We start from the raw sequence: 18,343 nt of genomic DNA, 5'->3' as shown, positions 1-18,343 counted from the left end.
AGATTTAAGCAAACACTGATCATAGTTCAAAGTTCAAGCAAGAACTAAGAGCTCAGAGACAACTAGTATTCACCCTGTCTTGCTTCACCTTCTGGAGCAAGTTGTAATCCCAGCACCTTCACTATCAGTGTATGACCAATTTGGAACGACCATTCAACCACCCATTTCCTAACTATTTTATTTCCTTTTTTTTGTACATTTGTAAGTAGTGTAGACCTTATTTGAAAATGAATACTATGAATTATATAAATGAAACATCATGAACATTCTGCATTCTTGGCCACTGATCTTATCAATGGGTAATTTTAGTTGTTTTAAACAAACAACATTAGTTTGAAGGTGCCAAACTGTACATTCAATATTCAAGGTACATATAATGTCACCATATACTACCCTGAGATTTATTTTATTGTGGGCACTCAGAGTAAATACAAAGAAATACAAAAGATTCAAGGAAGAACTACACATAAAGATGGATAAACAACCAATGTGCAAATATAAAAAGAAAAAAATAATAAATAAATAGTAATAAATAACACTAAGAACTTTTCTTGCCATACGCCACTGATTTGTCAATATGACTTCAAACAATGAACCTCATTTTCAAACTTCAATGATGCTAAAGTGAGCAACATTTAAAAACTGTAACCTTGTGGTCATTTTATGTCATTGTAATATTTTGAGTAATTTAGGATGGAAGCAGGTTTATAAAGTCCCTGGGGTCTCAGCCTTGGTCACTTGTCCTTCGGCCCACTGCCTGCTGGACTGTCCCATACCAGAGTCCAATCCAGTTCTGCCAACAGTAGGACTGCTGTGTTCACACACAGTTTTCAGAGGTAAGCAAATCTAACTGGGAATCTTTCAGATCCAATGAAATCCAGGCCTAAGCGGCACTCTCTGAGCACTCCAGATTCACATTATGACCCCAAAGCCAAAAACACACCTCAATGCAGACCAACCCTCCTCATGTAGATGACTCTCTTCAACTCTTGAGATGCTAAAAGCAAAATTGGCAATGTTGTGCAAGTTCCAATCTATTGCAAGCAATACCTTGGGTGTTGTTTCCAACAGTTTTGTATTTCATGTTCTCAGACAAAACACACACTGAACCCTTTACATCACAGGTTAATGTGCCTTACATGAAGTGACAACAAATTCAAAACGCGGATTAGGAACTAAATTTATTGTCACCAACCATTATGCAGTGGATATTTTACACAAAGTAGCTGCTTTATCCACAATGATGGAATCACATCATTGACATCTGAATCTAGGATTACATGACAAGTTAGTGTAATGTCTTCCCTCTTACGGAAAAACCATAAATATCAAAAATATTTGACAAAGTCAGAGTATACCAGCTTAAGGACCTGGCTGTTGCGCTTATAAAACTGGAGACAAAATATGTAAGCCACTCTTTAACCATTTCCTTTTAGTATTTCTAAATTCTTCCTTTGCCTTGTATTTGTATTTATTTTGGCATGTTAATTCCTTGAGTCCTGAGAAATTCCATCTTTTAACTGGTGCATAGGATTCCTGATGTGTTCCTTTGACAAATGTGCGGGGATGTTAAAAGCTCATTTCATGTTGTACTAATAAATCACAAGATTTACTGAAATAATAGTGAATACTAAATACTTTCGAACAACTGCAACTTCCAATTACAATGCATACTAATTTTGCGTGGATTCTCAATGCAAGACCAAGACCAAATGAATAGCAATCATAAAACAGCCAATTCAGGCACAACCTCCCCCAATGCAGTAAGATGTTAAGATTTATATCAAAGTAAGTTTGCTTTCTGATTGTAAGCAGAAAGCCATTCTTATGAGATAGACAGGTTTTGTCAAGCTCATTCTGCGTGCAGGTGTAGTGATGGAACAGAGACCCGTATTCAGAAATCAAAAACACATCTTTGGTGCTGTACAAGATGATGTTTTAATTAAATGCAAGGAGTGGATTTTTGAGAAGGGAGACATTGATAGATTTAAAGAAATTCAAAGCCACCCACAAGGACAGCATTGTTAACAATATCAGTGAACTTTAAGTTTGGGAAAGAAATTCAAAACATTCAGCTGTTTCATGAAAATGGGGCAAGGGGGGAATTCTCATGGGTGCCAAGGACAGATGATGAAGTGATGTGGGAGGGAAACTAGAGAAAGATCCAAGCTTGGAGGTAAGACATGTGGTATAAGGACAAGGGAGCCAATATTGCAATATTAGTCCAGTAAATTATATGATCTTAATCTTAATGATGCTTTTTGCATTTTATTCAAAGTAGAGGAGAATGAAGGGGGTTTAAGTTTGCAAATAGAAAAGTAAACAATCCCTGTTCTATTTTCTAGATGTAGCCAATTGCTTTACGAATGTGTAGAGTAGACAGAAAACAAGCTTGTGTATTTATTACAAGTGTAAATTGAACACAAAAAATTTTAAGAGACAGGATTATGAACACTTTTTCAAAAAAATCAGAGATACAAATAAATAGGCACCATACAATAAAGTAACTTAACATATTAGCATAAAAGGTATAATTTGATTCTCTAAATTTATGAACTTAGACAATACCAACAGATTCAAACACTATAAATTGCAAATTTATGTAGTAATCTTGGCCCTTAACTTCGATTGCTGTATAAGTCTGTATCTTCAGGATTTGCCTGACCGTGGTCTAGCAAATTAGGATCAAGTGGATTCATGAGTTTTTCTGTTGTATTAAAAAAAAGAGCATTACTTTATGCTAGATTTCTAAAACATATTTTGTAAAAGCACAGGAAAAGGTTCCTGACAATTGAAAAAAGGTAAATTAAAAGGTGCTATTTCTAGTGTGCAAATGGTATTTTTCAACATTTTCAAACATTATCCTTGAAAAAGATATTAAATAAACTCCAGTCTGATATTTAACTGGCCTGAGAACAATTAGCCTCAGACTGACTCAGATTGATACAACCATACATTTAGCATTGATCAAGCTACAATGTAAAAGTAATATAGTAGATTATCTGTGACATGGTTTGATCTTGCTGTCTGAACAATCACATTGTCTGAATTACTGGATGAGCAGCACTAAAAAGGGAGGGGAGGAGATACACAGAAAGAAATAGAAAGCCAATGCATGCAAATGGGAAAAGGAAGCGAACAGACGATAGGGAAAGGGAAATTTGTATTTATAAATAACTGTCCCAACACTGACTACACACAATTCTATGTTGAAGAGCAGGTTGATAATCTGAAATGGTTCAGAGTGGTTAAAAAAAGGTGATCAGTACCTTCTGCTGGTAGAAAAACAATTTCTGATATTGTTGGCTGCTGATTCTCCGCCAGTGCAGGGTAATTGTCTCCTAATCGATCAAGTTTCTCTGAGTTTGTCTGTCTTTTAGTGACCTGAAAAGGAAAAATTAATAAACCTGTAACAAAAACGCAGCACCCATTTTCAAGCAAGACACATCAAAGTTGCTGGTGAACGCAGCAGGTCAGGCAGCATCTGTAGGAAGAGGTGCAGTCAACGTTTCAGGCAGAGACCCCTCGTCAGGACTTCCTTCAGTTAGTCCTGACGAAGGGTCTCGGCCTGAAACGTCGACTGCACCTCTTCCTACAGATGCTGCCTGACCTGCTGCGTTCACCAGCAACTTTGATGTGTGTTGCTTGAATTTCCAGCATCTGCAGAATTCCTATTGTACCCATTTTCAAGCAGAATTTTTCAACACCAGTTCAATAATTCTTGATTAACAAAAGTTAACTTCGTCAAACTGTACACAATGGGCATTTTGTTTGGTGGTCAAAATGACATAAAAAAACTGACTAGTTCAGATCCTGGCAGATGAGCTGTTTTATGTCTGATATCACCACACAGCTCCCACAATCTTGGTCAAGCACAACTTGATTTTACACGTCTGTGTCCCGACTTGGCCCAAGATGAGCTTCAGCACTTGCACCCCATTTTCATATCCAGTACACAACTAGAACTACAGACTATAATCGAGAAAACATCACCACCACTGTTATGCATGTCATGATTTCTTCATGCTTTTTTTAAAAATAGATATCATGTACAGTTGCAAGAAAAAGTTTGTGAACCGTTTGCAATTACTGGTTTTCTGCATTAATTATACATAAAATGTGGTCTGATATTCATCTAAGTCACAATAATAGATAAACACAATCTGCCTAAACTACTAACATACGAGGGATTGTACTTCTTGTCCATACTAAGTACAGCACTTAAACAATCACTGTCTAGGTTCAAAAAGTATCTGAACCTCTGGGGTAATACCTTCTACAAAAGCTATTTGGAGTTAGGTGTTCCAATCAATGAGATGAGATTGGAGGTGTGGGTTGTAGAGGTGCCCTGCCCTATAAAAAAGACACACGAAGTCAGGTTACTGACAGAGCCTGCTCTTCTCAAGAAAGATCTGTTTATGTGCACCATGCTTCGATCAAAACAACTTTCAGAGGACCTTTGAAGAATTGTAGAGATGCATCAAGCTGGAAAAGGCTACAAAAGCATTTTTAAAGACCTGAGTGTTCATCAGTCCACAGTGAGAGAAACTAATTACAAATGGAAGAAATTCAGTAATGTTGCTACTCCCCCTAGGAGTGAGCATCCTGCAAAGATCACACCAACAGCACCACATGCAATGCTAAAGGAGGTGAAAAAGAACCCAAGGCTAACAGCAAAAGACATGCAGAAATCTCTAGAACTTGCTAAAGTCTCTGTTCAAGTGTCCACTATAAGGAAAACACTGAACAAGAGTGGTGTTCGTGGAAGGACACAATGGAGAAAACCACCGCTCTCAAAAAAAAATAGCTGAACGTCTCAAGTTTGCAAAAGACCACCTGGATGTTTCACAATGTTCTGTGGACAGATGAGATGAAAGTTGAGTTTTTTGCCAGAAATGCACACCACTATGTGGAAAAAAGGCACTGCACACCAACACTAAAGACCTCATCCCAACTGTGAAGCATGAGGGAAGGAGCATCATGGTTCAGTGCCGCTTTGTTGCCTCAGGGCCTGACCAGTTTGCAATTGTTGATGAAACAATGAATTCAAAATTGTATCAAGACATTTTACAGGAGAATGTCAGGTCAGCGGTCCGTCACCTGAAGCTTAATAGAAGTTGAACGATGCAACAAGACATTGATCCAAAACACAGGAGTAAATCAACAACAGAATGATTTAAAAAGAAGAAAATGTTTTGGAATAGCCAAGTCAGTGTCCAGACCTTAACCCAATTGAGATGCTGTGGCCTGACCTGAAGAGGGCTGTTCATGCAAGGTATCCCAAAAATATTGATGAACTGAAACAGTTTTGTATGGAGGAATGGTCTAAAATTCCTCTCTGCAATTGTGGAAGTCTGATCAGGAGCTACAGGAAACATTTGGTGCAAGATATTGCTGCTAAAGGAGGTTCTACCAATTATTAAATACAGGGGTTCACATATGTTTCCCAGCCTGGACTGTAAATGATTAAATAATCTTCAATAAAGACATGAAAAGTAAAATTGTTTGTGTGTTATTAGTTTAGGCAGATTGAGTTTGTCTATTATTGTGACTTAGATGAAGATCAGACCACACTTTTTGAGTAATTAATGCAGAAAACCAGGTAATTACAAAGGACTCACAAACTTTTTCTTGCAACTGTATGTTTCTTGCACAAAAACAGGTTGAAATACAAAACTTTGATCATGGAGGTCTCAACAAAAATGCTGAGCAGAAACAGTCATTCCTTTTCCTTTACATCAGTAGTTGGAAGGATTAGTAATAGTAGCCACTGGAATGTATGCTCTTCCTATGGGAGATCAGGGAGAGGTTATAAGTGCCCATGGCTATGGCTCTAGGAAGTGTGCTCAGAAGCAGCTACTTTCAATCTACCTGGTTGGGGGGAGCATACAGGAGGCAGAAAGTGTCATAGGCAGGAGCTTCAGAAAGATGGAACAGCACAGGGTCAGCCGGGCGATAGATGGTGATTACCAGGAAGGGCAGACAAGCAAAGCAGGACTCTTCTTGGGCTATTCTCCTCCCCAAGAGGTTTATAGCTTTGAATATTGTTAGGTGGGTGGAGGGTTGGGGATGGCCTGTCAGAGGAAAGTAGCAGCAGCCAAATCAGTAGCAACATAACTGGCTCTGCTGTACAGCAAAGAAGGACTATGTTTAGACAAGCAGTAGTGAAAAGGGATAGGTGTTTCTGTGGCTATGTGTTAGACTCCAGTATGCCGTGATGCCTCCCAGCTGCCATGTTCAAGAATGTCTTGGAACGTTCTGAAAATGGAGTGCAAGCAGGCAGAAGTCATGGTCCATATTGGTACTAATGACACAACCAAAAGGATGTTAGACTATACTTGGTATATTGTGTATAGTTCTGGTCACCACATTACAGGAAGGATGCGGTACAATAAAAGTTGCAGAAGAGATTTGCCAGGATGTTGGCTGTAATGGAGGGCTGTAGTTATAAGGAGAGATTAGAATAGGTTGGGTTTATTCTCATTGGAATACAAGAATCTGAGTTTTATACTAAGACATATACAAGACATATAGTCAATCCCAGGGAGTGGTCTCGAACTGGAGGGTACAGGTTTAATGTGAAAGGAGAGAAACTTAAAGCAAATTTGAGGGATAAATTTTTCCACACAGAGGATCGTGATTATCTGAAATGAGCTGTCTAGAGATGGTAGTAGAGGCAGACACAACTGCAATGCTTAAAAGGTATTTGGACAAGTACTTGGATAAGAAATATGTAGAAGGATACAGGCCTAATGCAGGAATATTGGATATCATAGATAGGAACCACAGTGGTTATTTACAAATCGGGCAGTAAGGGCTTGTTTCTGTGCTGTACATTTCAATTAATTCTATGATTCTAAGAGGAGAGATGTGGTGCTGCAAAGGTGAGTTGGGCAGAAAGTTGAAAAGCAGGATCTCTGGTGTTGCAATTTTTGGCTTAACCTCTGTGCACATTCTAGTGAGACAAAAAAATAAGAAGATAGTACAGATGATATGGCTATAGAGAAGGTGTGGGGGGAGTGGTTCATGTTTTTGTATCACTGGGAACTCTTCTGGGGTCAGGGACCTTTGCAAGGATGGATTGCCCCAGAATTGGAGGGAAACTAATATCCTTGCAGGAAGGTTTGTTAGTGTTACTCAGGAGGGTTTAAATGGGTGAAGCAGTAGGGTGGGATCCAGAGTGACAGTCCAGTTGGGAAGTTGACTCATATGTAGAAAATAGAACAGGCTAATCCACTGAGAAGAGCAGAGGGTCACAACAGGGGAAGGATGAGAGAGTCAATAGGCTTCACTGTGTTTACCTGCAATCAATGGGCCACATAGGTAAAACAGATTAGCTAAGAGATTGGTTAAGGACAGACAGGATTAGCGGCTCAATGATCCGAGCTAACAATGTTTCAGGTGTGGCAAATGAGATTGCAAGAGGGAAGAGGGTGTGGGAGAGCATTACTGTAAAACTGAGGAAGAATATCTAGGAGGGATTGGCCAATGAGGCTATGGGGATAACATTTAGGAATTGTCATTGAATCATTTTAGGATGTAGGACAGAACTTAAACGAGGGGGAAAGGCGGCAAGAAAGGCCATGGCAAACATGATTATGAATACGATTAAGCATACAAGCATCCAGGGATACATACCAGATGCTAAATGAATACTTAACTGTTTTTACTGGAGAGAAGGTCATGGAGACAGGAAAATCAAGGGAGAGATATATTGATATTCTGGAACGTGTCTGGCAGAACACAGAATAGCTGGCAGCGATCTCAGGTGGAGAGGTTAGTGAAAGCAGCATTTAGCTTACCTTTGTGGGCCAAGGCACGTGTATAAGAGTTGGAAGAGAAGAATGAAGTTACAAGGAAAGATTAAACAAGTTGGGTTTAATCTCATTTGAACATAGAAGGCTGATAGGTGTGAGGTTTATAAAATCTAAGTGGCCTTGATAAGATAGATAGAATCATTTTCCCAAGGCAAATGAGTCTAGATCTAGAGAGCACAGGTGAGAGGAGAGAAATTTAAAGAACTTAGGGGTAAAATTCTCCATACCGTGTGCATTGGTTGTCTGGAATGAGCTACCAAGGGAGATGGCAGAAGCAGATACAATTACATTTAAAAAGTACTCATATAAGTTCTTAAGATAGGAAAGGCATAGAGAGCGAGAGAGAGAGAGAGAGAGAGAGAGAGAGAGATCAGATATAAACAATGAGATTAACAAAGATAGGTATCATATTTGGCATAGATGACATGTGCAGAAAATATCCATTACTGTGCTGTATGACCAATACAAATGTAGCAAGTTGTTGAAGAACACTGCATTTGCATTGTTCTCCCTGCTGGACAGGCCCTTAGTAAATGATAATTAGCATTGAGTCATAGGAGATACAGCATATTATTAATAGCATAGTCAAAAATGCATTTAGATAAATTGTACAGATTTCGGAGGTGACAATTTTCACAGCTAGGAGCAATGTAGCTAAAAGCATAATACGGAGTAAATTCCATTAGAAATAAATATATTTAAAATGTCCTATGATTTGAACACTTTTTAGCCAGATTTTAGTCAGCTCAATGGTTTCATTGCCAGGTATCTTGACTCAGTATGACAGCCTTCTGTAGGATCATGGAATCACTTCTACTTTATAAAGTCAATGATACAGTGTTGGGCAGGTGGCCAAGTGGTTAAGGCGTTCATCTAGTGATCTGAAGAACGCTAGTTCGAGCCTCAGCTGTGCCGTGTGTTTGCGTCCTTGAGCAAGGTAATTAACCACAGATTGCTCCAGGGTCTGTGCGAGGAGTGGTGCCCCACACAGACTTCCAATCTGCACCTTGTAAGGCATGAAAATGCCCGACGCAGGCCTCTCATGGTCTGAGCCGACGTTCCCCTCCCTGAGGGCCTTAGAACATTAATGCAAGGTTTCGATGACCACACTTGTAAAGGAATGTGCGTCTACTTTAGTTGAAATGTTTTAAAATTTTGTTCACAAATGAAGAATAGCCTCATTGCTCAGCAATGTACATGGAAAAACGACATGAGAAGTTTTGCACAGAATCTCACTTGCCTATTAATGATAAATATACAGGCATCATCACAATTATAAACAAGATCAAATGTAGAATAGATAACTTGAGCAGGAGCAGGGATAAAGGCATATGTGAAGAGGAAAGAGAGGAGAAATATTAGCCAGCTTGTACTATATTAGTCATTAACTCATGCTGTTAAGATATCTGTATAGATGGCAGATGAGGATATTTCTATGCCTGTGGTGATGCCTCTACAGCTCAAGAAGTCACTGAACCCCCAATGAAAAAGAAGATATGAAAACATTGTACTGGAGATGTTTGTTCTTACAATTAGTACTTATACACCAGGGATGAGATTCCAAAAGTCTGAGGGCACAGGATTAAATCTAAGAAACTGAATGAAAAGAAAGCCAGTCCTTGTGACAGCTGAGGATCATGTTTGCATTTTTATGTGAAATACAATTACTATACTAGCAAGTTTGTATTTAGGAGAGGTTCATTGCAACCTTGGAAGATCATTGTTTTATGTAGATCACATTCTAAACCATATAAATAAAAGCATTACTTTTAAGTAGCTCCAAGAAAAAAATGTCATTCCTGAGAAGTGTTTGATTAAATATTCCATGGATTTCATTCCATTCTGGATCAATGTTAAGAGTTCAAGTTTGACAGAAATCTAATTTACCTCCAGGTCTTCATTCTTCGTCATTCCTTTTTTTTGTTGAGGACTCTGTTTCCAAAGGGATCGAATTGCCTCATAGCTCCCTTGACTAATGGCATACATTTTCTGGCCAGAAAACTAAAGAGAAAAATACAATATTTACAACTTCACTAGTTAATGTTGCTTCCCCAAAATTAAAGATTCCAGTGCTAAACATTTAAATGGAATTAGCACAAACTTGCATTACCCTTGAATTTGGAATGTTTAAAATAATTTGTTGTTGAAAAAAAACTACAAAATAAAGGTGAAAAAATAAATGAGCTTCTCAAATGCTTAAAATTAAAGAAAACCGTCCCAGTGTAAATTATGTTAAATAATTATTATTCTAAGATACACAGTGGTGTGCAAAAGTTTGGGCACCCCTGGTCAAAGTTTCTGTTACTGTGAATAGCTAAGCAAGTAAAAGATGACCTGATTTCCAAAAGGCATAAAATTAAAGATGACAAATTCCTTTAATATGTTAAGCAAGATTACTTTTTTATTTCCATCTTTTACAGTTTCAAAATAACAAAAAAGGAAAAGGGCCCAAAGAAAAAGTCTGGGCACCCTGCATGGTCAGTACTTAGTAACACCCCCTTTGACAGTATCACAGCTTGTAAATGCTTTCTGTAGCTAGCTAAGAGTCTTTCAATGCAAACAACAGGAATTCTGCAGATGCTGGAAATTCAAGTAACACACATCAAAGTTGCTGGTGAACATCGACTTCTCTAACTTCCGCTAGGCTCCACCTCCCCCTCGTACCCCACCTGTTACTTATTTTTATGCACACATTCTTTCTCTCACTCTCCTTTTTCTCCCTCTGTCCCTCTGAATATACCTCTTGCCCATCCTCTGGGTCCCCCCCCCCTTGTCTTTCTTCCCGGACCTCCTGTCCCATGATCCTCTCGTATCCCCTTTTGCCTATCACCTGTCCAGCTCTTGGCTCCATCCCTCCCCCTCCTGTCTTCTCCTACCATTTTGGATCTCCCTCTTCCCCTCCAACTTTCAAATCCCTTACTCACTCTTCCTTCAGTTAGTCCTGACGAAAGGTCTCAGCCTGAAACGTCGACTGCACCTCTTCCTAGAGATGCTGCCTGGCCTGCTGCGTTCACCAGCAACTTTGATGTGTGTTGCAAGAGTCTTTCAATTCTTGTTTGGGGGATTTTTGCCCATTCTTCCTTGCAAAAGGCTTCTAGTTCTGTGAGATTCTTGGGCTGTCTTGCATGCACTGCTCTTTTGAAGTCTATCGACAGATTTTCAATGATGTTTAGGTTGGGGGACCGTGAGGGCCATGGCAAAACCTTCAGCTTGCACCTCTTGAGGTAGTCCATGTGGATTTTGAGGTGTGTTTAGGATTATTATCCTGCTGTGGAAGCCATCCTCTTTTCATCTTCAGTGTTTTTACAGATGGTGTGATGTCTGCTTCCAGAATTTGCTGGTATTTAACTGAATTCATTCTTTCCTCTACCAGTGAAATGTTCCCCGTGCCACTGGCTGCAACACAAGCCCAAAGCATGATCGATCCACCCCCGTGCTTAACAGTTGGAGAGGCGTTATTTTCATGAAATTCTGCATTCTTTTCTCTCCAAACAAACCTTTGCTCATTGCAGCCAAAAAGTTCTATTTTAACTTCATCAGTCCACAGGACTTGTTTCCAAAATGCATCAGGCTTGTTTAGATGTTCCTTTGCAAACTTCTGACACTGAATTTTGTAGTGAGGATGCAGGAAAGGTTTTCTTCTGATGTCTCTTCCATGAAGGTCATATTTGTGCAGGTGTCGCTGCACAGTAGAACAGTGCACCACCACTCCAGAGTCTGCTAAATTTTCCTAAAGGTCTTTTGAAGTCAAACGGGGGTTTTGATTTGCCTTTCTAGCAATCCTCTGAGCAGTTGGCTCAGAAATTTTTCTTGGTCTTCCAGACCTCAATTTAACCTCCACCGTTCCTGTTAACTGCCATTTCTTAATGACATTACGAACTGAGGAAATGGCTACCTGAAAACGCTTTGCTATCTTCTTATAGCCTTCTCCTGCTTTGTGGGCATCATTTATTTTAATTTTCAGAGTGCTCGGCAGCTGCTTAGAGGAGCCCAAAGCTGCTGATTGTTGGGACAAGGTTTGAGGAGTCAGGGTATTTATAAAGCTTTGAAATTTGCATCACCTGGCCTTTCATAACGATGATTGTGAACAAGCTAATTAAGGTCTGAGACCTTGGTAAAAGTTATCTGAGAGCTCAAATCTCTTGAGGTGCTCAAACTTTTGCATGGGGCTCCTTTCCTTTTTTTCCACTCTAAAATTGTACAAAACAAAAATAATACACTAATCTTGCTTAAAATGTTGAAAAAACTTTTCATCTTTAAATTTATGACTTTTGGAGATCAGTTCATCTTCTACTCACTTAACTATTCACAGTAACAGAAATTTTAACCTGGGGTGCCCAAACGTTTGCATGCCACTGTATATGATGTCTTTTCACCACAGGGCTTAGCACCTGCATGAATCAGCACTTTTTTAATTACAAAGGTTCAAAAAATTAGAAAACTTTGAATCAAAATTTCCTCCTCTTCCAGAACATTGACTCTTCTCCCTGGTTTTCTTTGAAATTGAAGTTTCTAAAAGCACATCTGGGATGCTATGGTGGACCATGCATTCAGTTGTTCTAGTTGAAGGAGGATGCAAAGTCTTCAGCTTTGCCTTTTATACTCATGTGCTAGATTTCACCTTTATTCTAATGATCATAGATTCATTTCTGTGTGAACTTTCACTTAGTTTCAATCTGATCCTTTGCTGTGGCATCACTACTGTTTCAATTGTTTCACTTTCACGTAGGCATATGTTGTAGCTTAAGCAAGATAATCCTTATTTTCTGGTATGGTTGTGATGCTCTTGGTATGTTCTTACTGACTCCTCATTGAACAACTTCATTATCTATTAAAATGCTTGATTCTGAGGTTACTTGGCTAGACTGTGAGGTAATTACACTGGAGCTACTGACACCTAGTGCTTAAGTATACCCAACTGAAACATAGAAACAGAGAAAATAGGTGCAGGAGTAGGCCATTCGACCCTTCGAGCCTGCACCGCCATTCAGTACAATCATGGCTGATCATCCAACTCAGACCTCTGTACCTGCCTTCTCTCTATACCCCTGATCCCTTTAGCCACAAGAGTCATATCTAAATCCCTCTTAAATATAGCCAATGAACTTGCCTCAACTGTTTCCTGTGGCAGAGAATTCTACAGATTCACCACTCTCTATGTGAAGAAGTTTTTCCTCATCTCAGTCCTAAAAGGCTTCCCCTTTGTCCTCAAACTGTGACCCCTCGTTCTGGACTTCCCTAACATCGGGAACAATCTTCCTGCATCTAGCCTGTCCAATCCCTTTAGAATTTTATATGTTTCAATCAGATCCCCCTCAATCTTCTAAATTCCAGAGAGTACAAGCCTAGTCGATCCAGTCTTTCATCATATGAAAGTCCTGCCATTCCCAGGAATCAACCTGGTGAACCTTCTTTGTACTCCCTCTATGGCAAGAATGTCTTTCCTTAGATTAGGGGACCAAAACTGCACACAATACTCCAGGTGTGGTCTCACCAAGGCCTTGTACAACTGTAGTAGTACCTCCCTGCTCCAGTACTCGAATCCTCTTGCTATGAATGCCAGCATACCATTCGCCTTTTTCACCGCCTGCTGTACCTGCATGCCCACTTTCAATGACTGGTGTATAATGACACCCGGGTCTCGTTGCACCTCCCCTTTTCCTAATCGGCCACCATTCAGACAATAATCTGTTTTCCTGTTCTTGCCACCAAAGTGGATAACCTCACATTTATCCACATTAAGTTGCATCTGCCATGAATTTGCCCACTCACCTAACCTATCCAAGTCACCCTGCAACCTCTTAGCATCCTCCTCACAGCTAACACTGCCGCCCAGCTTCGTGTCATCTGCAAACTTGGAGATGCTGCATTTAATTCCCTCGTCTAAGTCATTAATATATATTGTAAACAACTGGGGTCCCAGCACTGAGCCTTGCGGTACCCCACTAGTCACTGCCTGCCATTCTGAAAAGATCCCGTTTATTCCCACTCTTTGCTTCCTGTCTGCCAACCAATTCTCTATCCACATCAATACCTTACCCCCAATACCGTGTGCTTTAAGTTTGCACGCTAATCTCCTGTGTGAGACCTTGTCAAAAGCCTTTTGAAAATCCAAATATACCACATCCACTGGTTCTCCCCATCCACTCGGATAGCCCAGTAGCTGCCTGTCAGGTTAATTCCTCCCAGTCAGTAATCTTACCACTGAACCGGTCTTGGTGATAGAGATTTGTCACCCAGCTCCAATATACTGAGTCTTCTTCCACCTTCTGTTCCTTCCTGGGGTTAAATACTTAACCTGAACCATTGAACTTTCATGAATAATCTTGTGTTTCATGTCCAGTTTGCCACCCCAAAACTACAGTCTAAGATTCCTCTTGCCAAAGTATCAGCTGGTCTCAGTTTTAAACATACAGTGGATTGCTGTTAATTGGGCCATCGGTTAATGAGGGCAACTGCTTATTTGGGACATTATGCCTCTTAACTGGGACAGACGACTGCTGCTGAACTACCATCAGTTGGGTGCACTTGTGTGCCCATTATACACTACACTGTGCTTACAGCAAACAGTTTTTAAATACCTTCAGTTATGCATGCTTCTGTTATGTTATCTATTTGGGCTGTCAGATGAGAATTTAAGGAGTGATTTTTGATAAGTTTCCTTTTTATTTTGACAAAAAAAATTCAGACCCTTAAGATGCCACAAAAAGATTTGACACTAGCCAATTGCCCAAAATATACTGGCCCTGATGTGTCCCAATTAACCAAAATCCAATGTACTACAGAAAAATTGCACAAAAATCTCATCTCATCTCTTAAGCAATAGTACTATAATTTTGGTGACTACAATGCTAGTTTTTATCGTTCCTCTGAACAAGAGTGACTATTGACTAATTGTCTCTTCATCAGACAAACCTCATCTTGGGATTCGAATCAGGTGAATCTGTGCTGCAGTATTGCCAAAGCATATATATTGTTTATTCTTTGACAAAACAGATTGAAAGTGTGCACGGTACTCCCACTGAGTGTCAAACTCCAACATATTCTCAGTAAGTTCTGCATTTTTAGTCAAATGCTCTTGAAATAATGGTTAATGTACCATTCTCCCTAAATATTTAGTAGGTTTGCTGTATCTCATTGAGCAGCTTTTCCTAATGCCTTGATACATCAACAACCCCTAGTTTCCACCCCTTTACAGAAATATCAGTGAATAATTTCATATTTTATCATATCACCTGCCACCTTGTTGTCACCCACTTAACCTATCCAGATTCCTTTACTGGTTATAACCTTTTGGTACAGTAAACTGGTGCAAGGTTTAGGTCTAACACCAAATCAGTTGTCAACAAAAAGTTGCTATAGGAAAACTGTTTCACAACTTGTTATCATTGACTACTCCTTGTCAGAAAAATGAAAACTAGAATTTGCTTTTCATGATGATTTCTGTTTGCTGGACAGATAGCAGGTAGAGTGTCCCATACCAGATCGATTGCGAGAAAGTGGTGTGTGCTCACAGCCAATCGATCACGCAGTGAATTGATTGGGGCTCCTAGTATGGGAGGCCCTCTCTTATGGGTGGAGGGTTTTGAGTGCCTTCCACACTCAACACTTCCGGAACAACTTCTTCCCTTCTGTCATCAAATTTCTGAATGGTACACATACCCATGAATACTACCTCACTATTTTGCTCTACATTATTTTAATCTATTTCTTATTGTAACTTACAGCAAGTTTTATGTATTGCACAGCACTACTGCCGCAAAACAATGAATTTCGCTACATTTGTCAGTGGTAATAAACCCGATTCTGAAAATGCTTTGTGGAGTAGGGAGGCACGAATTCCATGAACTGTGGAATGCTGCAACAGGCCATGGGTGAACTGAGATGATACTATGCAGTCTCAGCCTCACCCCACTCCTAAATGTACACGATAATGTGCCTTTTGCCTGCATAACAGGGTACAGTCAGAGAGGGTGATCATAACTGTTACTAGCCTTAATCTAATTTATCTAACTTATTTAATTGTATGAGTTCAAGACCCAGCTTCCAAAATGGAATTAATAAACCCGATGTCTAGCATAGTACCAAAACTATCTTGTTGACTTTCCCGCAAATACCTCCAAGGAAAAAAAATGCTCTAGTGCCACACTCTTCAGCCACCAATTATGAACTACAAAAATTATATTTTGTTGGTTGTGCTTGTCAAAAAGCATTTTTAAAAATTTTTATTTTGAACTACTTTAGGTAGGAAAACATGTAATAGTGAAAAATATTACCTTTACTACGGGTATAGCTTGCTGGGGGTAGCAAATGGCCATTCCCACAGCTGCAAGTCCTACTGGATATACCATTTTCTGAACCCGTGAACCTGTGCAAATTAAAATCCATTAGTGCCATCAGGCCACAAGAAAGTGACTTAAGGCTTATGCAAGTTTTGGGTAAGTTAAACTCAAATTGTAGCATTTTAAAGACTGAGACTGAAAGCAAAGAATCACACTTATTATTAACTATTGGGCAGAAGGGAAAGGTGCTACATCAACTTGAAAACACTTGTTATTCCTATTCGGGTGCACTTTGCTTATTTTATTGTGAATTTAATGTTTGTTTTCTTTGCATTCAAAGTCATCCGTGTGCCCTGAATCACAGCAGTGACTGCAAGTTTTGAAAGACTACGCCCACCTGGACAAGCCAGCGAGCACTGTGAGGGTCATGTTTTTTGACTTCTCCAGTGCGTTCAACACCATCCGCCCTGCTCTGCTGAGGGAGAAGCTGACAGCGATGCAGGTGGATGCTTTCCTGGTGTCATGGATTCTTGATTACCTGACTGGCAGACAACAGTACGTGTGCTTGCAACACTGTGTGTCCGACAGAGTGATCAGCAGTACTGGGGCGCCACAGGGGACTGTCTTGTCTCCCTTTCTCTTCACCATTTACACCTCGGACTTCAACTACTGTCATTTTCAGAAGTTTTCTGATGACTCTGCCATAGCTGGATACATCAGCAAGGGAGATGAGGCTGAGTACAGGGCTACGGTAGGAAACTTTGTCACATGGTGTGAGCAGAATTATCTGCAGCTTAATGTGAAAAAGACTAAGGAGCTGGTGGTAGACCTGAGGAGGGCTAAGGCACCGGTGACCCCTGTTTCCATCCGGGGGTCAGTGTGGACATGGTGGAGGATTACAAATACCTGGGGATACGAATTGACAATAAACTGGACTGGTCAAAGAACACTGAGGCTGTCTACAAGAAGGGTCAGAGCCGTCTCTATTTCCTGAGGAGACTGATGTCCTTTAACATCTGTCGGACGATGCTGAGGATGTTCTATGAGTCTGTAGTCACCAGTGCTATCATGTTTGCTGTTGTGTGCTGGGGCAGCAGGCTGAGGGTAGCCGACACCAACAGAATCAACAAACTCATTCGTAAGGCCAGTGATGTTGTGGGGATGGAACTGGACTCTCTGACGGTGGTGTCTGAAAAGAGGATGCTGTCCAAGTTGCATGCCATCTTGGACAATGTCTCCCATCCAGTACATAATGTACTGGTTGGGCACAGGAGTACATTCAGCCAGAGACTCATTCCACTGAGATGCAACACTGAGCGTCATAGGAAGTCATTCCTGCCTGTGGCCATCAAACTTTACCACTCCTCCCTTGGAGGGTCAGACACCCTGAGCCAATAGGCTGGTCCTGGAATTATTTCCTGGCATAATTTACTTGTTACTGTTCAATTATTTATGGTTTTATTACTATTTAATTATTTATGGTGCAACTAACGAAAACCAATTTCCCTCGGGATCAATAAAGTATGACTATGACTATGAAATCATTGCATATGCTTTAAAGAGAAAAATAAACCCCAATAAGAGTAAGTCATAGCCATAGCCATAGTTGCATATTTGAGCTCGATCAATAACTTCTTGGACGAAAACAAGACAGATACTAATGTTAGCATTTTGAGCATCTCATTTTTTGGGAGAACTCACACAGCCAAAAATGCAAAATCATTCAAATGTGAAGCAAAATAGATAAAGGTATATTTAGCATGACTTCTTTAAAAAGTGCTTTGAAAGTGGATTGTGTAAGCATTTGGTGAGCCAAAACAGATGCCTTCTTATTTTCACAACACAAACCAGATTATCAGTTATGATTAGGTTCATGTAGTTCAACTGGTACAAATTGTTTTCACGTTATGATGCAAAGTTTCTGATTTTATTACATTGCCCCACACTGTGGGTTGTTTCACAAGACCAACTCTTTTAAACATTCTCCCTCAAGCATTCAAGTTTCTCCTTCACTGCTCAAAGCATTTGATTTTTAAATACGGAATGTGATTCACTGTGGATCTCTCAGTTTCACCTTTTGCTGATCACAGGCAGAAAATCATCAGACTTTCTAAAACAATAAGTTTGAAGTATTTAATGAATTGTTGAGTCAAACTAATTGATTACTTGTTCTATAAGCTGCCTCACTGGGAAAGTAAACATACTTTATACTGAAACAACATGTAGGAAAGCACTTCCAATAAA

At 39.9% G+C, this 18,343-nt stretch overlaps 1 protein-coding gene across 1 annotated transcript in view; it reads right to left on the bottom strand.

Moving 5' to 3' along the window:
- Positions 1-1,163: 1,163 nt before the first annotated feature.
- apool (apolipoprotein O-like) overlaps positions 1,164-18,343 on the bottom strand; it is a 63,645-nt gene continuing 46,465 nt past the window's right edge. The window contains exons 6-9 of the mRNA XM_072270363.1: positions 16,094-16,185; positions 9,705-9,818; positions 3,270-3,384; positions 1,164-2,707 (exon numbers count right to left, since the gene is read on the bottom strand). Of these exons, the coding sequence (XP_072126464.1) occupies positions 2,619-2,707; positions 3,270-3,384; positions 9,705-9,818; positions 16,094-16,185 (410 nt within the window). The 3' untranslated portion in view covers positions 1,164-2,618. The remainder of the gene's footprint in view (positions 2,708-3,269; positions 3,385-9,704; positions 9,819-16,093; positions 16,186-18,343) is intronic.

Source organism: Mobula birostris, chromosome 10 (genome assembly GCF_030028105.1).
Source record: "Mobula birostris isolate sMobBir1 chromosome 10, sMobBir1.hap1, whole genome shotgun sequence".
NCBI lineage: Eukaryota > Metazoa > Chordata > Chondrichthyes > Myliobatiformes > Myliobatidae > Mobula > Mobula birostris.
Note: the sequence above shows the minus strand (reverse complement) of the source record. Positions and strands in the feature narration are given on the sequence as shown.